The sequence below is a fragment of the Rhea americana genome, unplaced genomic scaffold (assembly GCF_003343005.1).
Source record: "Rhea americana isolate MKP2758 unplaced genomic scaffold, rheAme1 scaffold_20, whole genome shotgun sequence".
Taxonomy (NCBI): domain Eukaryota; kingdom Metazoa; phylum Chordata; class Aves; order Rheiformes; family Rheidae; genus Rhea; species Rhea americana.
The window spans coordinates 4,251,650-4,274,177 of NW_028186150.1; the positions used below are offsets into that span (position 1 = coordinate 4,251,650).

A 22,528-nucleotide genomic window follows, 5' to 3' on the forward strand; every position below is an offset into this window, starting at 1 on the left:
TATTCTGTYTTTTTCATGTAGATCCATCAAACTTTCTAGTTAAAGAAATGATTTTCCTTTTATGTACACTGGATTCTAATAGGGAAGACTTTCTGCTGAAAGAATGAAAAAGCTGGCATCACACTGTAGGACTTCAGTTGAATTTAGAGAGATTGGACTACTTCTTTTAATAATATATTATCTCTGAAAGTGTTGATCAAATAATTTTTATTAAAAAAAAAAATAAAAAGTAGTACCCATAAAATTGCTAGTTCCTTTAATATCTGGAAATCAAATTTAAAAGTAAAGCTTTTCTGCATATTTTTAAGTGATATAAAATATACAAGAAAGTGTTAGAGCAAAATTAGGTTTGATGTTATCATTCGTAGCCACTCACGTACATCTGTCATAACTTGGACTAAGAGACCAGTGGGAACAGCTATCTTCATGCTAAACCTAGAGTAAAAGGTAAAGGGAAGCTGTCTTGCTAATGAAATAGTAAAAAGTAGAAAATAAATACTGAAAATACACATTTATATTATGAAATAGTCACTGCTTTTTCTTTCTAATAGTTCTGAATGTTCTATTTCCTCTAACCAGAGCAGCACCTAGTGGCTGGAAATACAGAAAACTTTCTCTGGAAATAAAGCAATCTACTGGTAATTAGCTGGGGGGTTGGGATTAGGGCAAGGGGAGAGGTACTTTCTGGTCACATGTGGAATAATTCTATAGCAAGGACTGTAGGATTACTATGGCTCAGTTAAGTGCTACAGTAATTTGCGTAACACTTTTTTGCTGAGATCAAGTGTTTTGGATTACAAACACCCAAATAAGTTATACAGAATTTTCAGCTCTGAGAATCTAAAAGCATACTGGGACAAACTCAATGCACCTGATAAGCACTTTGATTTTGTGGATATAAAATTGAGGATTTTTGGACATGTGTTAGGGTTTATATCTATTCTGTGTACAAACATTAAATTGAAGAGAAATGCTTAAATATTAAATATTTAAGGTTTGTATGCTGTCTTTGACCTTGGTGAAATCTAAGCAAGAGCTGTTTTTATAGACYGAAACCAGTATTCGCTTCAGTCCTGAAATCCTTCTTTTTCCCATTCAGTTGAGGTGACATTATTTGCCTGTCTATCTAGATGCTGTGTTTGCTAAAGAGAAATATTTGCAAATTCTTAGGCTTCAGTTCTGCACTGAGGTATAGTCACTATGCATCTCAGATTCAGGATTGAGGCAGATGCAGTGGGGGAGGAGTTAGAAAATGTCATGCATACCCTATTCCTGTATCTGCTGCTTTTATCTCATATGATGCAGCCTTATGTGCTTCAGGTTGTAGACATCCCCACAGATTTTAGTGAAACAGCTTACAAGAGTGAAGTCCCTGCAAGACCTTTTCAATCTGTTTTTTCCTTGGAAGCATCTAGCACTTCAGCAAGTGGAGGGCTAAGAATAGATTTCTCAAGAGACCTCAGAAAAACAATCAACTCTGTTTAGAAACCTGGCACTGAGCAGCACAGTGGKAGCTGCTGAGTGAGTTGTGGAAGTTTAACTTCTTCAAACATTAAAARGAGAGTAAGGATTTCCCCCCCTCCTCTTTTAATTGATTCTGGTTGTGTATATGCAGACATGGATGTTAGTGGTTTTGAAAATCTGGTCATAGGTGGAAAAAACAGTCAAGATAAGCTTTTGGGGGTGCTTAACATTCCTGTTTATGTCTCATTAGCAAATTAATTTCAATCTAATGGATTGACTAGAAAGAGAAATTTAGTGTATCCATGTGAATTTTTTTCCTCAGACAACTGATTTGTTAAGGGCTCTGTGTCAGTCTGATTTTGAAGGTTATCCAATTATCTTTCTGCAGAGCATAAAGCAGTAACCTGTTATGTGGAATTCTTTTGGMGGATTTTTGAGTAGTGGAACTATAATGCCTGATCTGCACTGAATTGACACTGAAGATGTTCTATTCAAATAGAACTAAACASAAAGATGTGTAAATTTGATGCCAATTAGTCAAGTGAAGTTAGCTAGTGAAAGATTGTTTAAGTGGTGCCAGAATTGAGTATTTATGAAACAAAAAATTTCTCACTATTCCAGCCCTGTGCATCCTTGTAGAACATACAGTGCTGACTGCAAACATCAGAAGGTGCTAAACAGCAGTGAAGTTTTACATATGTGAACTTTTGGAAAAAAAACATGAATAAGGCAACGGTCCTGCACTGTAAAATGATGAGAACAGGTTGTCCTAAGAGCCAGTGGCTAGCCAGCTTGGTATTGCTGTTGGTTCTAGCTGAAGAGAGGTCTGGTGATCTCTGTAAAAGCCCAAGAATGTAGAGTAGTGTGGTTGTCAATTTTGATTATAAGCTGAAACTTAAGAAAGTGAAAGACATCTACAACTCTAGGAGAGACTAGGAAGTGCGGAGAGGCTGTGTTAGCTGTTCTGTCATGAGAAGTTGCGTCAGATGTAGCTTTGAGGAGTCTCGACCTGCGGGAGTTGTATAAGGAGGCTGAAGTGTGGAGAGTCATGATCCCATAGTAAAATAAGGGACTAAGGATTTTTCTCCTAGGAGTTATAATCAGTTAAGCAGTGGAGTGAGAATTTGTCTGATGTGTTGTAGAGGTAGCAACAGTCTGAAGCCATGACAAGGGTACTATTGGATGTGTGAAAATACCTACTGAATTTACTGGAAACACCAAACCAGAAGAAAAGCAAYGAATCTGTAGACAACTGGTCTCTTAACACTCATTGGTGTGTGGTTGTTCCCCAGTTCTTATGGAATAGCTACTGCTGAGGGCAGTCCCTTGGAGTACCCTCCCTTCTTGTCTCTGCTGTTCTCTTCCTTCAAAAACCTCTTGGCCRGTAATATTCTTTCTTCCTACTAAGAAGTGTTAACTGCAACTCTGCATCTTTCATTTTTTTTATTAGCTTTGTGAAAGTTGTGAAGAAGTGAAGAGGTAGCATAGCTTTTCACTTGAAAAAGTGTAACAAGCATCAATTGTGTTTTTGAGGTCACTTGTCATAAGAAGCTATTGATGATTTGAACACAGCTATTGACTTTTTATGGACAACATCTATGTAGCTAATCATGCAAATAACATCACTGCRGTGATGTACATTACACTCGCTGAACTGAATGCCATGCACATTCTTTTGGACCTCAAAACTGAATTAATTGGAAGAAATGGCTGGCCTACACAGAGATCTGAGTCTATGCTTTCACTATTTGGATTAGTATTTTTCTTTGTATTATTTATTATGGAATAATTCTTGTGAATTTCTCTGTTCATAAGTGTASTAGTTTTCTGTAATATGTCAAAATTTGATAATTCTACATGATTTAAATTTATTTCTGAGAAGTAATTGCTTTTGTGATTCCTAGCTCCTCCTCTAATAATCTACAGTGGCTTTCTTCTTTTCATCCAACTGCCTATATTTTAAGATTTGCTAGAAAGCTGAAATATTTTAAGTCTGCAGCTGAGTTGGAACTCCTGAATTAGTAATGAAGTTTAGGCCTATTTCACTGTGTATAAAGAGAATTCTGCTTTGCACTAATCACATTTTTAAATGGAGGAGGCACTTTCTGGTCTAATCAATAACTCTTTCTTCTATAAAATACAGAGATAGGAGAGGTAAGTGACTTGTTCAAAATTGGAGTGTTATTAAGAACAGAATCTATAATTCTGGCTTTCAAATTTATCTACCAGACCATGCTTTCCTTTTCATTGCTGACATATGCTGTCTTTTACTGTTTGGCTTGATTTTCATGTTAGTGTTTTAGGATACTGGAAGCAGCTGAAYCATGTTTAATATAGGTCTGATCAGGCCTTCCTTGTTCCTCAGCTGAGATGAAAAACATCTTAAACGCTTTAGAAAATTGTAAATTTAGGGTGATCATTAACTTCCTARGAGGTTTTAAATGATTTCTGTTAATCAGTTAATTGACAGTAACAGACTTTCATATTTTAGTTTAAAGCTTTCCACTTTGYGTTTACTAGTAGTCTTGCTTTTTATCTGAAATTTTTGTCAAAAAGTAATTTTAAAAAAAACGCAGATAAAAGTGTGAAAAGGCTTGTCTGACATGCTGTGTTAAAAATGTGTAGCATAAGGAAATATTGCATGGACTTTGACAGTGAATTAGATGCTCTAATATGTTTGCTGACAATTTCTGCCTCAGTGAGCAGAAACAAAAACACTGCCTGTGTTATCACAAGGCCAGATAGTTTTCTCTGTGACAAGTGTAAAACGTTTTATAAGTCAATACATGGCTCAGATTAAAAAAACAAAACCAACCCCCCCCCCAACTTTGTGTGTTGTATTTTCTTCTGTTCTTTAGAAAGCATCTGTGTCTTTCTTTTAATTATGCCTAAGCTTTTATAGAAGCAYATAATTGAAGACATACTTTTGCAGGCTGCATTATTTTGGAGTTAATTTGTAACATTTAAGTGCTTGGCCACCTTACAGCTTCTGCAGACTGGGTAGCTGGACAATTAAGTGTTGTAAAGTATGCCTGCAGTTATCTACAGCCAGAAATATAAGGTGCAAAGTTGATGCCAGTTGTTCAGATCCTTTTCACATTCAGGGACAGGCTATTGGCATGAGACTTTTACCTGTGTAGATGAGTGATTGATGTGGAGTAGCAGTTGTGTAGGCTTTGGAAATAGCTTGCTCTGCCAGCAGCAGTAAAGGTATGGGGAACAGTAAAATCTTYTCTGAGGTTGTGGTCCTGCAGCAACGTAAATTGACCTCTGACTGTGGCATTTGTGCAGCCGAGACATGAGGAAGTTTAAGGATCTGAACTAGCAATAAATTAACCCTGCAAAAAACTGTTAGTTTTCTACCATCTCAGCAAACTGACACAGTTCACAGGAGATCCCCAGGATGTCAAACAATGCTAGAGCTGGCATGGGTGGAAGGAGAATGCTACAGTAGACACCTGTGGTTAGGGGAGGGACCAGATCGTATCAGCCATACCTTTATTCAAACAAATCTGAATATCTYTTAGAAAGCAGAAACCATACTTTTTTTTTATTTGCAGTACAATTATTTACAATTGCATTGTGTTGTGAACTAACAAAATATTCAACTTGCTACTTTTTGTCATTAGAGATTCCAAATGATCTTATCTACTGCAAAGAGATGTTTTCATCTGTTACTGGATTGCTATCATATGTAGAATGAAACTGAAGAATATTTAGCAGTATGCAATAACAAGGGAGATACATTGTCACTGTTATCAGTGCAGTTGTCTTAAAGTATGCGAATTTTYTTTTAATTGTATCAAATAATCGTATTGTAGTTGCGTTCTACTTCAGCAAATAATACAAATCAGAATTCAATTTTGACCATTAAGACTACCCGAAAGTCAATTTTCAGATAACAACCYATTAATTTTGAGAATATTTCTGAAAGCTTAGTGTACTTTGTGCTGTGTTCTTTTTCTGAGGCTTTAACATATCTTAAAATGTAACTGAAAAAATAATACTGCAGCTCTGAGAAATGTCTTAAWATGAAAAAATATAAGTGATAAGAGAAGAGTTGGAAGATGGTTTTTCTCATTTCTAGAGAGAGGAAAATATAGTAATAAATATACAGGCCTAAATGTCTGTGCATATGCATGTAAAATTATTAAATCATCCCTGATTTTGCATCAGGAGAATTGAAATGTCTTTACAGGGGAATGAGTGCTGRTACTTGAGGCCCTGAAAAAAATATCAGAGAAGTGCATACAATGCAGGARAGGCAAACTTGATGAAGCTATGCAGGAAGATTTTTTTTTTTTTTTTAATGTACTTCCTCCATAAACAGCAAGTGAGAGTAAATTGAAAAGTGTACTCTAGAGTGGATAAGCATCTTATGTTTCCTAGTTAGTAATGATTAATAAATCACGTGTGACAAATAATTTGATTATCTTTAGAAAGCATGACATTAAGCTATATTTAATTTTTTGGATCAATAAGCCTACTGCATTTTGAGAACTTGGAAGTTTAAATCTTCACATGCTAAAGAAATACCAAAAGCTTCCAACATTTTCACTTACAGTTCTATTTGAAACCCTTTGAAATTGTCCTGAACGCCATAGTCAGTTTATCTTGTGTTTGTTTTCAGAGGCAGGTATAATACTGAACTCTTGGATGATAAACATCCTAGTGTTCAAAGAATGTCACTTTTCTGTGGGCTACTGTAAGCCACATGCTAAGGTGCAGCTCCAGAGGTCGCAACTTTGATGGCATAAGCTATTCAGCTAGCATTAATGATAGCTGATTCTTGGTATTTTTAGCTGATGCGACTGATAACCTTATTCTGTTGTGTGACTGTCAGCTACATCACAATGTTAATGGATCTTCTTTCTGGGACTTAATGAGGAGATCTGAAGTGTCATTTATATTTGCTATCACTCATGTATTTCCTGTGATCATACAGCCAARTGTTAAAGGCTTCTATGAGGCCAGTTTGTTCGCTGCTGCCAAGAGCGATGCGAAAGCAGAATTGCGGGTTTTTACAAGATCTTTTGGCTTGCCAAACTCAGCTACCTGAAAGTTAGAAGAAAGTGATTAAGCATAAATATCAGTGTTTCTCTGTTCTGCTCCCTATTATGCTTATTTGGGTGATAGTACAGGGCATAAGATACAACACAGAAAAAGTAGGAATTTTCTATAGGTTTCTGATTCTAAACTAGATTGAGAGAAAAATGCTTGATACTCTGAATCTAAATTATCATTCTTGTAGTGATTCATAACTAGATAGAATTCTGCTAGTTAACAGATAGAGCTGGAAATAAAACTCCAGACCCATGTTTCTAATTTTAGAAGGTGTTTTGTAAACTAGCAGAGTTCAGGAGAGAAGTTTATATCGTTGGAGGATTTCAGAGTTCTGGTTGATTAGTGACTAATTTCCTGTTCCCATGACCAAGATTAGTGGGCATAATCCTGAGAGAGCATCTCAGAAAAAACATTTCATTGCGTAGAAATACACGGATTCATGTAGAGGCTAGTCTGAGCAATGGTGGCAGCAACGTAGAATTCTATCTGAAGACTTAGAGCRATTAGCCATGTCTGAGCTCCATGTTCTTCTAAAGTAGTGTGCTGTGACCACTGTGTTATGGAATTGTCRTAGGTGGCTTCCCCAGTAAATAAACAAACTATTTCTTGTAAAGGGAAAGAACATCAGTAAGGATCAAGAAGGTATACTTCCCATGCAATACTACTGTTCTCTAAAGATGAGAGGGGACCTTACTGAAGTTTCTCAAATGTTTAATGAGAAATGTGCAGGATGTAAAAGCAATTTGAAGTGGGTTTAAATTTGGGATGAAAGAGCAAAAGTGTACGTAAGGAGAAGTTTCCGCATCAGATATGGTGTAAGAGAAAAGTTTACCAGCAAAGCAATGATTCAGAGATTTTGTATTTGACTGCATATAGTCCTAGTAAATGTACAATAAGGAGTAAGCGGACAGTGGCAGTGTATGGGATTTGATGACTTAACAGACTTGTTTCCTTTGTAATTGGTTTAATTCCATACCTTTCCATTGCTCATCACCAGAATGTTGTCACATTCCATAACCGTGTCTATGCGATGTGCAATGGTTAGGACTGTACAGTCCTTAAAAGCTTCTCTGATTGTGCACTGGATGAGCGCATCTGTTTTGGAGTCAATAGAAGCTGTGGCTTCATCAAGAAGTATGATCTGTTGAAAGAAAGAACCTTTTGAGCATTCGATGTAGTAGCAACTTAGTGCCAAATATGAAGCCTTATGATGTTTTTGTATCAGAATACAGGGAAATGTATACTGAAAACTAGGTAACTATCTTCAATTGCTTGTTGTTTATAGTTCATTTAGATCAAAAAAATACATAATTAATTCACATCACCTGGGTTTAAGATTTTTTCACGTTTCAAAGAATTTATCAGTTGTAATATTAGTAGTCCTAGACATTCAGTATGCGTATAATAACTTGCAGGATTGGGGATTGGGTCCAAACAAAAATCTTTTCATTCTTTAAAAATCAAGGATACTTAATGTGAGCAYTGAGTATTTGGATTAAAAAAAAACACAAAAAAACAAAGTAAGTTTGAGTCAGATTGATCTTGCATATGAGCCAATYATGTAAATAACAGAAAAATAATAGATTATTTTTAGGTTCTTTTTTTCCCTTTTTCAGAAAGTTTTAGGCCAAACATACTGGGGGTAGTTCGTGATTATTCTTCTTTATATACTTCTAATATAGCATTCGCTTAAGTTACTTACTTTGGAATTTCGAAGCAGTGCTCTTGCCATGCAAAGCAGCTGCCGTTCCCCCACAGAGAAATTTGCTCCGTTTTCGACAACAGCTGCTTGTAAGTTTCCGGGGAGTTTTAATATCTAGAGTCCATTTAAAAAAAATGACAAGACTTTTACATTCGTTTTACTGGTTGTGCTGCACTGCATGCTTGTCTGATTTTATAATTAGTTGTGTGTCATGAATTTCTGGCAATATTGTAAAGTATAAAATTGAAAAGAGGAAACAAGCGAGTACATTTTAGTTTAGTTTAGCTTTCACTCACACTAGTGAAAGTACATGTTCATTATTATAGCCTTCATGAATAATTATATGCAGTAGTAAACAATAATTAATTTTAATTCATTTTAATACTTCTRTCAGAAAAACTATGATTGAAAACCCAAAATACATACAATATCTTTCATAAATGTTCTTTCAAGTGCTTGCCAGATCTGATCATCTGTACAGTTACTGAAAGGATCTAAGTTATATCTGGAAGAAGAAGAAATAGTCTTTAAGAAAGGCAAAATACAAGATAGTAGAGCCAAATAACTATCAAACAATTATTTTTAAATATTTGGTCAATTAATTTATCTCTATGCATTTTATTTTAAATTTTATTATAGAGTATTTTCATTGCTTTGTTTCTGCTTCAACTTTTTCTGCAGTTGAGTACTTACAGAGCCTAAGAGAAGGAAAAGCTCTGTTTTCCTGGTGTCTCGATAATAGCATTTGGGGGCTCACTGCTATTCTAAAGAGAGCTGTATTTTTATAAAGTAACTTATAAAATTTTATAAATGTATAAATTTTATGAAGTATATTTAGCTTCCTTCAAGCAGTCATTGATGCTGCAAATCTTACTTAAGTGCTCCTTACCTCACTTCTGATTCTGGTCACATTAAAGCTTTTGTTGTATTTACCTTTCTGTTAAATTATTTTTGTGAAAAGGATGGTGTATAAGGGTAACTTTGCAAACAAGATGAGTAAAGTATTCCAAGACTACATGACAACACGAGAGATGGCACTGATAGTCTTGTAAAAGAAAATGAAGTGGGCCCTAAGATTGGCTGGAGAGGAGTTAAAAGGAATGTGAATGGAGACAGGGCAAATGTGGGTATTTATTGTGTGCTTAAGATGCTGTAACTGTGTTCTGAAGATAAGTTAAAGAAGTTGTGCACGGTCTGAAACCACTGTAGTAACTTAAAGGTGGAGATGCCGTGGCTGAAATGAAAGACTAAGATTGTTTGTGAGTAATATTCTGGATAGACTGGTGGGGTGGAAGGAGTGTGGGATCGTCTGTTGTAAAGGGGAAAGAAGGAGCTAGAAAAGATTTAGGAATAATTCAGCTTGAAATAACAGCTCTTCAACCTAGTATGTTGTACAATAGCAACGCGTGTCTTACTGAAATGAGAGAATTTTTAAATGTTTCACTAACTCCAGTTTAAAAATTCTTTAACTATATATTAAAAAAAAGGTTATTTCCAATACTTTGTAATAGCTTATACTTTATATAGTTCTATTCTCAAAAATTTGGTTCAATGAGCCTAGGGTAAATGAACATGAAATTTAGGTTTAGTTTCCAGCTCTGTTTTAGACTATAAATTTGAGGTATAATCTTAACCAAGATCTGTCTCCATTTCCCATTTTGAGTGTTAGTACTTTCTTCTGCTTAGTGTTTGTTTTGATTGTTTGCAGTGTACAGTCTTTGTCTTAGAAACATATAATGAAATTTGGATCTCAGTGTTGGTGGAATTAGTAGTAACACAGTACTGAGAACTCAGGGCTTTAAGCTCCTGTAATAGCAGTGTGACTGTTGAAATACACTAAAATACTATATTATCATTTTTTGTTTTACTATGGAAAAAATGTGAACTTATAGTCATGACAACAGCTACCTTACTGTACCTATGAACAGAATGGGATCTTGAGGAATAACTGAAAGTTTTGTTCTCAGATCCTGCAAACTAATTGTACAGATGTCCACGTTGTCTATTAGGATAGTGCCGGCAGTGGGTTCTACTAGTCGAAACAGTGCCACTCCTAGGGAAGATTTGCCTGTAGGAAATAAGAGTGATTTTTTTTTTTTTTTTTTTTAAACAGTTACCTAAAGTGCGACTGCCCAAATCTGGAAGGTTCTTTGTTGACTGACCTCTGATGGAATATCTTTCACCATCCACAGGTAAAATACAGTATAATGGGCATGACTGGAAAAGGTTAAAAGCTGTGCCTCTCTGCCATCCTGTTGTTATGACACATCCAGCATTTGGAGTGTGCAAGAGTGGAGTATGTGATTTTTAAGGGACACAAAATTTGTTCATTTTCCTTACTTACTCGTTCTGGGCTCTCTGCATGTGTTTAAAAAATGTACTAGTAATATTAAAACTGCTTTTAAGTAAGGACTTTTTTGAAATTTTGCTGAAAGCCACTCTAGAAGGTTTTTAATCTTAAAGGAGCATTAGTATCTTAGATGAACAATGTAAAAATTGAACTTACACAGTTAACTCTCCTAATATAGGGCAATTTACAAGCTTAAATTTATGTACCACAGGCTGTGCGAGCAATTTGTTGGAATAGGCAGTTTGACACACGCAATAAAGAATTTAGAAATGTCCAGGAAAATTCACAAGTTGATGATTTTTCTTTTTTGTTAACTAAAGATAAAATCTGATTTAACCTGTGATGTTTATTGAACTGTGAATGGATAAACAAATATCCAGGAGTTGGGGTAATAGTTTTCGTTATTTGCTGAACTGACAACATTCTTAGCTGTTTGTGCATCATTAAAGTGGAAGCTTCACAGCTGCCCTCCTTCTTTGCGGGATATGTTTCCTTGGCATAATGAAATGTTGCATAATGATACCAAAGTTAGATATGATTGTGTGAGATATTAGAAGTAATAATGCCATGTTCCCAACCGCTTCACATGCGCTAATAGTCCATGTTTCTTGGTATCATTTATTAATATGTATGGAGTGTACTATACTGGCATTGCAATTTGTTTTGTTCAGCCTAACTTTAGAATTGTCTTACAATGTCATTGCACAGCCCTGCAGTATGCCGGGTAGATATTTGCCATGTATGGATTATTAAAGAGTGTGACTTTGTGGTGGGTCTCCATAGTATAAAAGCACAATTTTTAGATAAGTCTATTTAGAAACAATAGTCTTTGAGATACATGACATTAGATGGCACAAGAAAACACAAATCTAACAAAAAGAAAAATAAAAAGCTGTATCTTACCAGAGCCTGTTCTTCCGACAATACCAATCGTTTCTTGACCATTAAATTTAATATTTAGGCCTGTGAGAACCAAAGGGCTATTTTCTCTGTATTTCATATGATAATCTTTAAATATAATTTCTCCATGACTTGGCCAACCTTTTGGACATTTCAGTGACTCCGAATGTTTTGGAGCCTCAGGAACACATGTCTCAGAAAAGGGGAGGGGAGAAAAAGGTATAATAATTAATATATCCACTTTAATAATACTGTTTATTTTGTTAACAGAGTTCATAATATTTATGTAAGTTGTGGTCTTTCTACCACGTTTGTAGGTAGCTCTTACCAGGACATACTGCAWTATCTGTTCAACTGAAGTAAATTTAGCGTCTGTCTCTGTTCCTGTCCTTACGCACACTTGAAGAAGTCCACTCAGCTGTAATTTAAGCAGAAAACATTTCTGATATAACTGTTTGAAAATCACCTTTTGTTCATTTTTATGTATAATAGCTCYGAGGAGAGAAAATTGAACAATCAAAGTAAAAGGATGCTTAAGAGAGTGAAGCAATACAAAAGCTTATCAACAGCAGAGTTCAGTAATAGTCCCTGAGGCAAATTCCAACCTATTACAGCTGCCTGTGGAGACTGCCAAGCTGCAGTAGCTAGAAAAATCTTTCACAGTTTGATGAGAAATCCTGTGTTTTTCTTAGCCTCAGTTTGTTCTTTTAGGAGATGTTCCGGAGTCAATGAAATGCATTAGATAATATATTTACTGTGAAATTTTAACTAAATATGTATTTTAAACAACATTAACAATCCAATAGTAATGTTCCTATAGTGTATTTATTCCTCATTAATTTTAAGTAGATGTTCGAGTTTTAAATATAAATAAAAGTAATGAACTGAGGTGAAAAAAGGCTAAAGTGAAGGGGGAAAAAAACTTTTTTACATCCCAGGGTTTTATTATAATTGGAAATACTTCAATAGCTGCACTGCAGCAGAAAAAATAGTGTTTTTTTTAAGTAGCTCAGGAGTGTAAAGCTGGGATACTTCAAGACAAAAATAACATTTGCTTTTATTTCTTCATGAAGAAAGCAATTCTAATTTCTTTTTGTGCCCATGAAGCAAACTGTGATTCATTTCCTCCTATGCATTCTAAACAAGACTAAGTTATATTTCCATATTCTAAACATCTGTGTGAAGAACAATTAATTATTTTTGTGTTTAACAGTACACAAAGACTGTAATAATAACTGGGACATACTTTGCTAAATTTGAAGAAAGTACAATCTTGGCTTTGCCCATAATGAAGTAGTTTTTCATTTAAACAAGAAATAATTGAGTTTAGCAAGCTATAGTAGTGTGAAATGAAATACGTATTCAGTAACAATGAAATACACGTTAGCTATATGTACAACTTGTACAAAAGTTCTTTCTTAGGTATGGACTTTTCACCCCTTTTTTCGTTGCTGTAGCTTGACATGCTTGCAAAATACTGTCCAATTATAAATAGGATAGAATATGGCTCATGAGAATCTAATTTTTGAACTGTATTGTATAAACATTGGCTAAAATAAGAAAATTACTTGTAATATCATAATTTAACAAGATTAACCTACAAATAATTTTTCACCTGGATGATGTAGGATAATGTCAAGCCTTTTGATGCAGCACTTATGGAAGGAGGACTCAGAACAACAAATAGTGCCACGATCAAGGTCACAAAACTCATGAGGATATCTGTTCTAACTGCAAACCAGCGTAATGCACAATTGAATAGCAGAAAATGTTCAGCATTTTCATTATTTAACTTTTTAAACCTGTAATGAAGGCAAAAATGAACATTGAACTTTATGTAGTTTTTAATATAAATGAAAGTTTCATGTCAAGAGATGAAGTACTGACTACTTGTACCATAAGCTTCATGAATGCTTTTGCTCGTAATATTTTGCAAGCACAGCTGCCTAGAGTACACATGCACAAGATTATTACTGATTTATGAAGAATCAGTTTACATTGCAACATTTTCTAAGGCATGTACTATAATTCTGAAGAGAATCTTGCAGGTCAGGCATTCTTTCCACCTTGCTACCATGTGAAGATACTTGGATCAATGCTTGTCACTTTGGGAATAAATTTCGTAACAGATGCTCTGTGTTTCCAGCTCCCTGAACCTTCCCATATTAGTTTGATAGTGTTTTTCTTCTTGGGTGTACTTGATCTTTTGTCTCTTTGCAAAACAAAACCAGTTCAAACAAATCCCCTGTGATTCATTTTCTAATCTAAGCTGGGCCTTCTTCCTCTCTGAGGCAGGCAGCTTCCCTGAGGAGACATAAAGTGGTAAAACCGTTTTGTGCTCAAATGTAGGGAGCGCACCTGTAAGACAAGTGCGATGAAGGAGAGGGGCTGAATCTCCTTTCCTGCTCTCTGCCTCTCCCTGGCTTTGGAGGAGGGGGAGAGAAATGGCAGTGGTGGGGGAGCAGCCCTGCATGTGACAGTTGCCAGAGGAGACAAACGGGAAAAATAGGGGCTACACCTTTTAGATATGGATCTGTAGTAACCAGTGGCCCTGAGAAATTTAAAATAAGTGTGTCCCCTAAGAAGCTTTAGTGGAAGTAAAGAAAGCCAGAAGTTGTTGTGGGCCAGATCACTGGTCACCCAGTACATATCTAAAGTAAGAGTGACTTATAAGTTGTATTTCTTTTTGCAGTTCTATGGACCATAAAATAAGAATGGCCAAGAGAACTTGCAGGATTCTGTGTCACCTCTAGTCAATGGGGCCAYTGTCCAGTCTGTGACAGTGAAAATTAAGCCTGCAGGTTTTGTTCTTTTTCTGTGTAAATCTCTATTCCTTTAAGAATATTCCATTAGTGAGAGTCGTTGAACCTTATCTGTTTTAAAGGGTCTTAGATTGCTTAAAGCTCAAAAGTAAGTATATGCTGTTTTTAAAAATTGTCACAGTGAGATTGGCTGTTTGTTTATTTTATTATTTTTTTTTGAGGTTCTTTTGAGATTCTGTAGTGGAAACTGGTAGCATCCCTGTGGCTGCTCATTTTCTAAATATAAAAATCTACAGGATTTTTGCTGCTTGTGTAGCATGATGCCTTTGATGAAACCACAATAGGGTGATAAAAGAATGGTCTTATCAAAGTCACAGAGGATACCAGCCTATAGTATCCAGAGTCAATTGAATCTGAAGGCAGTGTTATCTGTTTAAATCAGAGCCAAAATCAAACAAAGAATATTTAATGGTATTCTATCTTACTGGTTAATATAGTTGTCTTTTTTGTCATAGGCTTGAATTACACTGAGACCTTGCACAGAAGAAGTTATATGAGACAACAGGGGTGATCTGCTGATATTTTCCATTCTTTTGAGTTCTTGGATAGTTCTCTGAAAAATTCTGTAATACAACAGAAACACAATGTATGTGGTTTTATATGCCAGTAAAATCTGTGGGTATAAATCACAGCTAATAATATGATAATGACACTGCTGCATGCAGGTGATTTGAACTGAAACTTTTCAATGCCTGTACAATGACAGCTCTCATATTTGTGCTCTATAGCTGTGTCTGTATCTCCCTAGAACACCTAACTGTATAGTCTTCCAACCTCTGCTTCACTTTATCTTATCAACTGAGTTCTACTTTCAATTTAGAGAAAATTGAGACTATAGTCTCATCTCTTAAAAAATATTTTGCCCCCTCAGAAGCCAGTAAGAAAATAGTCTGTATTTCCTGCACAGAGGACAGCCTAGTGGCTTGCACTTTCAACAAATAGGTATTTTATATGTATGTGTATGTGTGTTTTATATATATATATATATCTGTGTGTATATATATATGTGTATCTGTATATATTTGTCTGTAGACTTTAGCTTAAGATGCCTGTAAAAGCTAAAGGTATTTGAATAGTAGTTACCATTATTTGAATCAGTTCCTTATCTCTAGTCGCTAGTCTGTTGAAAACTCTGGCTACACTTGCCATTTCATACCTTGTTTCTTCTCAGGTCTTCCATCAAGGCTGTAGTATAGAAAAATGCTGCTAATGCATTTTCAGTACTCGGAATCTCCTGTCATATTTCAGTCCTCATAATGCATTCAAAATGTAACAACACAAGACACTTGCCCAGAAAGTATTTTGTCTCATTTCATTCTTGATGCATTATGAACAATGAAATATGACATATTTTAAAAATTGAGGGGAATATAATGTCTTGTATATTTCTGTGTGCRTACAAGAAAAACAATGAAAAATACTGTAATTGTATATTGTCAGAAGGGGAGAAAAGCTCGAGGAATATTGAGGAATAGCAACACACCTAATCACTCATCTGTCTTTCACAAGAATTGGATACTCTGGGGCAGTGGTTGAATGTGAGAAGGTATCTTTGAATTATCGTAATTCCTGCATTGCAGGATGCTGCCTATCATGCTACAACATTGAATTTCCAGCTACTTGACTATGCCCCTCCTGCTAACCTGGCCTATTTCTGGTCTTTGTTTTCAGCTATAGGGCTCTGGGTGTAGACACAGTAGTGGATGACATCTACCTCTGTAATCTCACTCGAGACAGATAACAGGCTTGTCTCTCTCAGCAGAAGATGGGTTAACCAAAGACTGAAATGTAGTCCTTTATATAAAAAGCAGAAAATAATTGACAGCTTGCCATTTTCTGCTTTATATACTTGCTATTTAAGATATATGGTTCTATAGATCTCAGTTTCTGATAAGCCTTTACAAAAGAATCTGCAGAAATGAAGTTTAAAATACAAAAGCACACACTGGTGTGTGCTTTTCTACAGGTCAAACAAAAAAATTTAAATCACTTAAAATACTGTGAAAGAATAGTATGTGAACTTACTTAAAAAGAAGAAGAAAAATAATGGCTATGATAGCAACTGCAAGTAGAAGAAAAGGAAAAACAAGGGCTATTATGACTAGAATAAAGACAACCATAAAAAACTGCTGCAAAAAATTCTCAGCATGAAATGGAAGGCTCACATCCAATTCATCCATATTATTAGAAAAAAGGTTCATTAGCCTGCCAGTGGGAGTTGTATCAAAGAAACTCATTGGACTCTGCAAGACCTGTGGATAAAGGGAAATAGCAGAATCAGATGGTAATCTATCTTTTACTGTATTTAGTCTTGTGTAGTAAGCTGTAATCTTGGCTAAGATTAAAATTATAGGAGTAGCAAACAATTTTATTATAGCTTTTATAACATCAGTGTTTATAAAGCAGATTTTGAAAGTGAAGTAAAGCTTTTGAAAGTAAAATAAACATGACTTAAAACCATTTTGTTATGCTTTTTTTTAAAAGCAAAAATAAAATAAATGCACAAGAGTCAGGGTATCAAGGACTTGATTTCAGAGCACAGTCATACTACCTCTACTCAGCTGTTCTGCAACTTGTACCAGAAAAATAGCACCTTTATGTTTTAGCAAATTAGAAGTGCTGTAGTCTCTGTGTATATCCAGGTTGCACAGAATACTGGTTTCTATTTATAGAAAACTTCTCACTGCAGAAGGTTTAGACACTTATGAATGTTCATGGTTAAGACGTTCTTATAGATAGTATTCTTATAGCAACAGAAAACCTGATACAAAGGCTTAGATTCATCTAATGTGGCTCAGATAGTTATAATGCAGATTTCTATATCTRAACCAGTTACCTAAACTCTTTACTGTCAACAGAGAGAAGTACACACTTCTAGAGAATTATTCATCTGACCTGTTCCATTTTATCTCAGAACAGGATGAATCTAATTTTAGAAGTTTCTCTTTATCTCTGACTGAAAGAAGTCTAGATAAAATTAATATTAAATAATTATTCTTTAACTATAAACAGGAAGGCAGTTTCTTTACCTTATAAAATAAACTATCGTGTAATGTAGAAGAAGCCTTTAATGTTGTCTTTGTAAAAGCAAACCCTTTAACGATGCTTAGTATGATCATGGTCACCATGCTAATTCCATATATTAAACGATAAAAGCGCGTTCTAGGGTTATCTGAGGTGGTTGCCAGCACAGAAATGCCTTTTGCTTCATTATCCAAAAATTTGTAGCTTTCCTTTAAAACAAAAAGAAACAAAACCATAATTTAAACCTTAGATTTTTTGCGGATATGACGATAAGCAGTTATCTAGCTCATAGGAGTGGAGGAAAACAAAGCAGCTAAAGCAGAAGATACCTCATCTTCTCTGCTTTCTCTTAAAAATTCTTCTGTGTCTGAAGAAAACTATATGGAATTTTCAATCACAGTGAATTTCTTGACTCAGCTTTATAAGCTAGATGTCATTTTTTATATTATAGTGTTTTTAAGATTGTCGTTTTTAAATTTCATGAAACTTTTGTAATAAGTTTGCAGATACATTAGCTCAGTACTATATAAAGCTTTACAGCATTCAGTTCCACCACTTAAGAACTAAATTTTGACCTATATTTAAGTTATCTTCTTTTAATTGACTTTCCATTTGATTTGGCTATTGATTTTTTTTTTCCATTTTCATCCATATTAAATGCTTAAAGACTTTTCTTTAGGTTCTGAATAACCTGATCATTTGTGCTTTTTCCTCTACTGAACAAAAATGTTTCACAGGCAGTATAAAGTTAATAGTTAGAGAGAATAATCTTTCTGAGCTCTGTGTCATTGTAACAAGTTTCAGGTGGCTGTAATGTATTTCGGGTTGCTAGATCTCTCTTCTTCCAGGAATAATATTTTTAAAGTTCTGTGCGCTCCCATTGTATCTATCAAATTATATAAATACCTTGAATTAAGAATTTTCTATAGGGAAAGCTGCAGATACTTTCTAAAAACCATACTTTTTCACTTAAAACAAGGACAGTTGCTAGAGTTCTTACTGTGATACTTGGGAAAAAAAAGGGACAAATTGTTGCAAAGAAGTGAATGGAATGTTTTTAGGAGCATTTTAATTCCTCCTTTCTGGATATAGTAATAGACAAGATAGGAAGAAGAAAAGGTTGAAGTAAGGAGAAACACTGAATCTATCCAAAGAGCCTGACAAAGACATCCATTTGTAGCAATATTTTTAGTTGGTTGTTTAATAGAAGCGTGTTATTAAAAATCTTTCACTTTTTTTTTCTGCTTATGTTTTTTTTCTGCTTGTGGTTAATTTGCATTTCTGTTTCATCCTTTTAGGAGGAAAACARATGAGGTTGAGAATTTTGTTTTATGGTTCTAATAATAACAGTAGACTAATACTAATATTGTCAGGAGTTACAAACACAGGATACAGAAATTTTATTCCTAAGTTGTTTTCCTGTGTATTAATATAAAGTTAGTGAAAGTTTTGTAGGAAATCTACATTTGGGGATAAAGTGAGCTGACAAATATCCCATTTATTTTGTAAGCTTTTAATCAGCAACAGGGAGAAGGTGCTACGATGTTTGTAGCACCAGGTGAGGTTATGTTTTGTGCTTGCCTTCCTTTCTTTTGGCTGCTCCTCTCAGTAGCTAAGTACCTTCTTAAAGCATTTTTCAATTTTATTTAGAAAAGGGGAGGTCAGTGGACTACCCAGGTCGAAGAGCTGACTGTGTGATGCCTTTCAGAAATAGTCAACTGATTTGCCCAAGAGTTTCTTTAATACTGTGGTGGTGAGGGGGGGTACAGCTTAGTACTAAGTCGCTCTTTAATTCATGATAGCCATCTGAAACCTGGTTGTGTTGTGTTAAAATCAGTATGCTGATTACAGATCAGTGCATGAGTCATATCTACAGTCTTAACATGAGAAAGTGCAGAGACATAAATAATTTACACAGCTTTGAATTCCTGAGAAGCATGGTTCTATATCCTAGTCAGTCAACTTTATTCTATACTGCAGAAATTAAAGAAAAAATAAAAGATATTTTAGTTATATGGATCAGTGGGTAGGAAAGGATGAGAAATGAAATCCTATGTTTGGGGGAATACAAAAGAAGGATTCCAAAGGAACCTGTAAGTGTGAGAAGTGTATGAATGTCTACGGGGGTATTGTATAAAAACAGTTATGAAAGGATGATACAGATTGAGTCTGTGGAGACCACAGGAAACCAGGAATGGCACATTGGAGGGAAGGGGGAAATACTGAAAATAAGGATGTAATACATTTACTGGAGAGAGCAAAGCAGTCATAGTAATGTAAGCTAAGTTCATATATAATAATAATAATGGAATGATAATGATAATATATGAGTAATAAATAATTATACTATCATAATATAAACAGTGATTAAACAGTGAGCACTGTGTAAACAGTACTAACAGCCCAGAACACTTTAAGAACAACTTCAGAAAGATCTTAGGAGAAGAGGGTGGCTCTGAAATGTGGGCAGGAGGGTTGATGAAGACCATGAAAGACAGATGTGCAGTTAGTGAGATGGAGAGAAATTAAGATTAATAAAAAATGAATCTGCAGTAGTAGCTGAAAAAAAAGGAACAGTGCAAATGACCTAGTTCTTTAATACTAAGTAGATTACAAATAAAATAGATTTGAACTTTATTGCTCATATTGCTCAAATATGTTTGTAACTATCCCTTGAAGAATTAAAAATTAACTAGAAAATTATTACACTTGTGCACATACCTCTGAGTCTTGCTCTACCCAGAAACTCAACCACCAGTTACTGAAGGCTGAAGAGCCAATCATCAGCATAAAAAGGAGTACTATGAAAGATGACAATGTGAAACCTAGAAATGGAACATCGCACCAAATTGATGGAATAGAAGTAGTTTAACACATGATATTTCCATAATCTGCTAGATAGCTTTTCAGCAGAGATGTTATTACTTAACTCTTATCTGTTTTTCTTTCCGTATATATGTAGAACTTCCATTCACAAAAATGAGAATGGGGAGAATAATTGTATAATTGTTTTTTTCTTAGTGGCATTAATTTAAATTCTGTCCAAATAAAATCTTAAGAACATCAAAACTTAGTTTGTGTACAGGGGAATATCTAACTTGGTATTTATCAGAAACATGCCAAAGGAGCAGACTCCAAAGTTTTCATGTGAGTGTACATCTCATGCATGATATACTCCTCCTGAGTGACTTCATTAATGGCTGAGAGAAAATATTTTATATGCATATTATGAGAAATGACAGGATGCTGCACAAAAGCCCTAAATCTAAAAGAACCAATGTTCAGTCAGCAGTACATACTGGGCCCAAATCCAACAGAGATTCTCAAAATTGAAAATGCACCTGTAAAAATTTAAGTGGGTCTCAGTCCTCTTTTTAGAGAGCTCAAGATCAACGGAATAATGTCATATAGATAAAGAGCACATATGCAATTAAATAACAAAATATTTCTAAATGATTCTAGTTTGCAATTGCCATTAAATATAATCTCACATCTATGTACCCTGGAAATATAGCGAATCATATCTGAATTTCACTGCTGACTTCTTACTGTAATGCACTTCACCAATACCAAGGTGTTCCAGATTTTGGTAAGATCTTAGTGAGAACCAAATGTAGCTGTTTAATTTTTCACTCTGGCTATGCAATGTCTGATTTTTTTTCTATTTTTTTCAAATTATTTTTTCTGTTAAAAGGTTTTTCTTTAAAGAGAAGAAAGAAGCAGTCTGTCTTTCTAGTTTATACATTTTTCAAAAGTTTGTAACATTTTGTTTTTGAAAAATGTGTTCTTTAATGTAGTATGGTTGTCACATTCTAATAACATTAAAGCAGATATCTTTAGCTGAGACAAAGAACAACCCAGTTTGATACTGTGCACCTTAAAGCTTTGGATGAAAGAAGAACAGAGACCTAGTGAACCCTATCTYTAAGAATGAAATTGTACACTGAAAAGTGAAAAATTAATAGAAATCTCTTTGCCTAAGGTACCTCCGGAAGCTTTAATGTAAGAATGATAGGTTTTCCATGTCACCGAACCTTCCTGTTTTTCTTCTTCTTGAACAAGTTGGTTTATAGGAGCTGCAATATAAATAGAAAATTCTTCTTTGTAGGAGTAGATGTGGTCATTTTTAAAACAATGTCTACTAATATTAAGCATGTTTTTAGCACAATAACCAGACAAAAGAATCTGTGTTAACTGTTTCATAAGAACATTTGTCAAGTGTGCCTATTCATTCGTAGAATCTGTGCTTTTGCTAAATGCTGCTATATGGTAAATAGCCCTTTTGGTTTTGTAATGGTTATTGAATGACTAGAAGGTTGTGATAAATTACGTGTATTTACTAAGAATGATGAATAGCTTTTAGGTCTGCATACAAAACTCTATTGATATTCTATTTCTTCTTCCTGATCCCTGACAAAATAAATGTCAATAGAAAGGAATGCAGAACACAAATTTTGTTCCAAGTAAAACGTTATAAACCCACTTCCCACCTTAATGTTTCTGGATTGATATATTTTTTTTTTTTTTTGGTATAGCTAAGAAATGTTTTGTTGTCTGTGAAATGACCCCTCAAGCTAGAAAAAAATAACTGTGGGATGATGTGATAGATATCTTCAAAAGCATAAGTGAAATGAAGAGAGTGGGTAGGAATTCAGTGTTCAGTATTTTCCAGAACAATAACTGGAATGAAGCAAACCAAGCAAAAGGAGATGGTTCTTTGTAACACATGCAGTAAATCTGTAGAAATTGTTGTGGGTACTCTACGTGGGTTCAAATATAGGCTGGACAAGTTCACAAGTAAGAAATCCATTGAAGATTACTAAATATCAGAAACTGCAATTGGTTCAGGAAGGCTATGATTTGAAAATAGTTGAAATTCGGCATATATCAAGAGAAGTACTATGTATGTTTGCCAAATTGTCACTCTTTGCTAGGTGTCCACTTCTGGCGGCTGTTTGGAGAGCAGGTACCGGGCTAGAAGGACTGTTGATCTAACCCAAAATGACCATTCTCACATGTTGATACTAATTTTACTTTCAGTGTGTTCTCTGTTTATTTTTACTGCAAAATTCCCCCCCCCCCCCCATGTTTCTAAAAATGAATGTATTTGATTAAGGGAACCCATACTCTCTCCTGCTCAATTCATGTTTTTTTGTGTTGAGCAGGACCTGTTAAACGTTCTCTCAATGTGTTCACCAGTTC

General features: G+C 34.8%; 1 protein-coding gene across 1 annotated transcript in view; it reads right to left on the minus strand.

The window, feature by feature from the left end:
• Nucleotides 1-6,426: 6,426 nt before the first annotated feature.
• LOC146596517 (ATP-binding cassette sub-family C member 12-like) overlaps nt 6,427-22,528 on the minus strand; it is a 35,237-nt gene continuing 19,135 nt past the window's right edge. Inside the window, exons 17-30 of the mRNA XM_085303735.1 lie at nt 21,313-21,402; nt 20,034-20,151; nt 19,241-19,254; nt 17,332-17,501; nt 16,328-16,554; nt 14,728-14,865; nt 13,096-13,282; nt 11,809-11,898; nt 11,484-11,673; nt 10,139-10,298; nt 8,657-8,735; nt 8,231-8,344; nt 7,505-7,669; nt 6,427-6,519 (exon numbers count right to left, since the gene is read on the minus strand). Coding sequence (XP_085159861.1) covers nt 6,427-6,519; nt 7,505-7,669; nt 8,231-8,344; nt 8,657-8,735; nt 10,139-10,298; nt 11,484-11,673; nt 11,809-11,898; nt 13,096-13,282; nt 14,728-14,865; nt 16,328-16,554; nt 17,332-17,501; nt 19,241-19,254; nt 20,034-20,151; nt 21,313-21,402 — 1,835 coding nt within the window. The remainder of the gene's footprint in view (nt 6,520-7,504; nt 7,670-8,230; nt 8,345-8,656; nt 8,736-10,138; nt 10,299-11,483; nt 11,674-11,808; nt 11,899-13,095; nt 13,283-14,727; nt 14,866-16,327; nt 16,555-17,331; nt 17,502-19,240; nt 19,255-20,033; nt 20,152-21,312; nt 21,403-22,528) is intronic.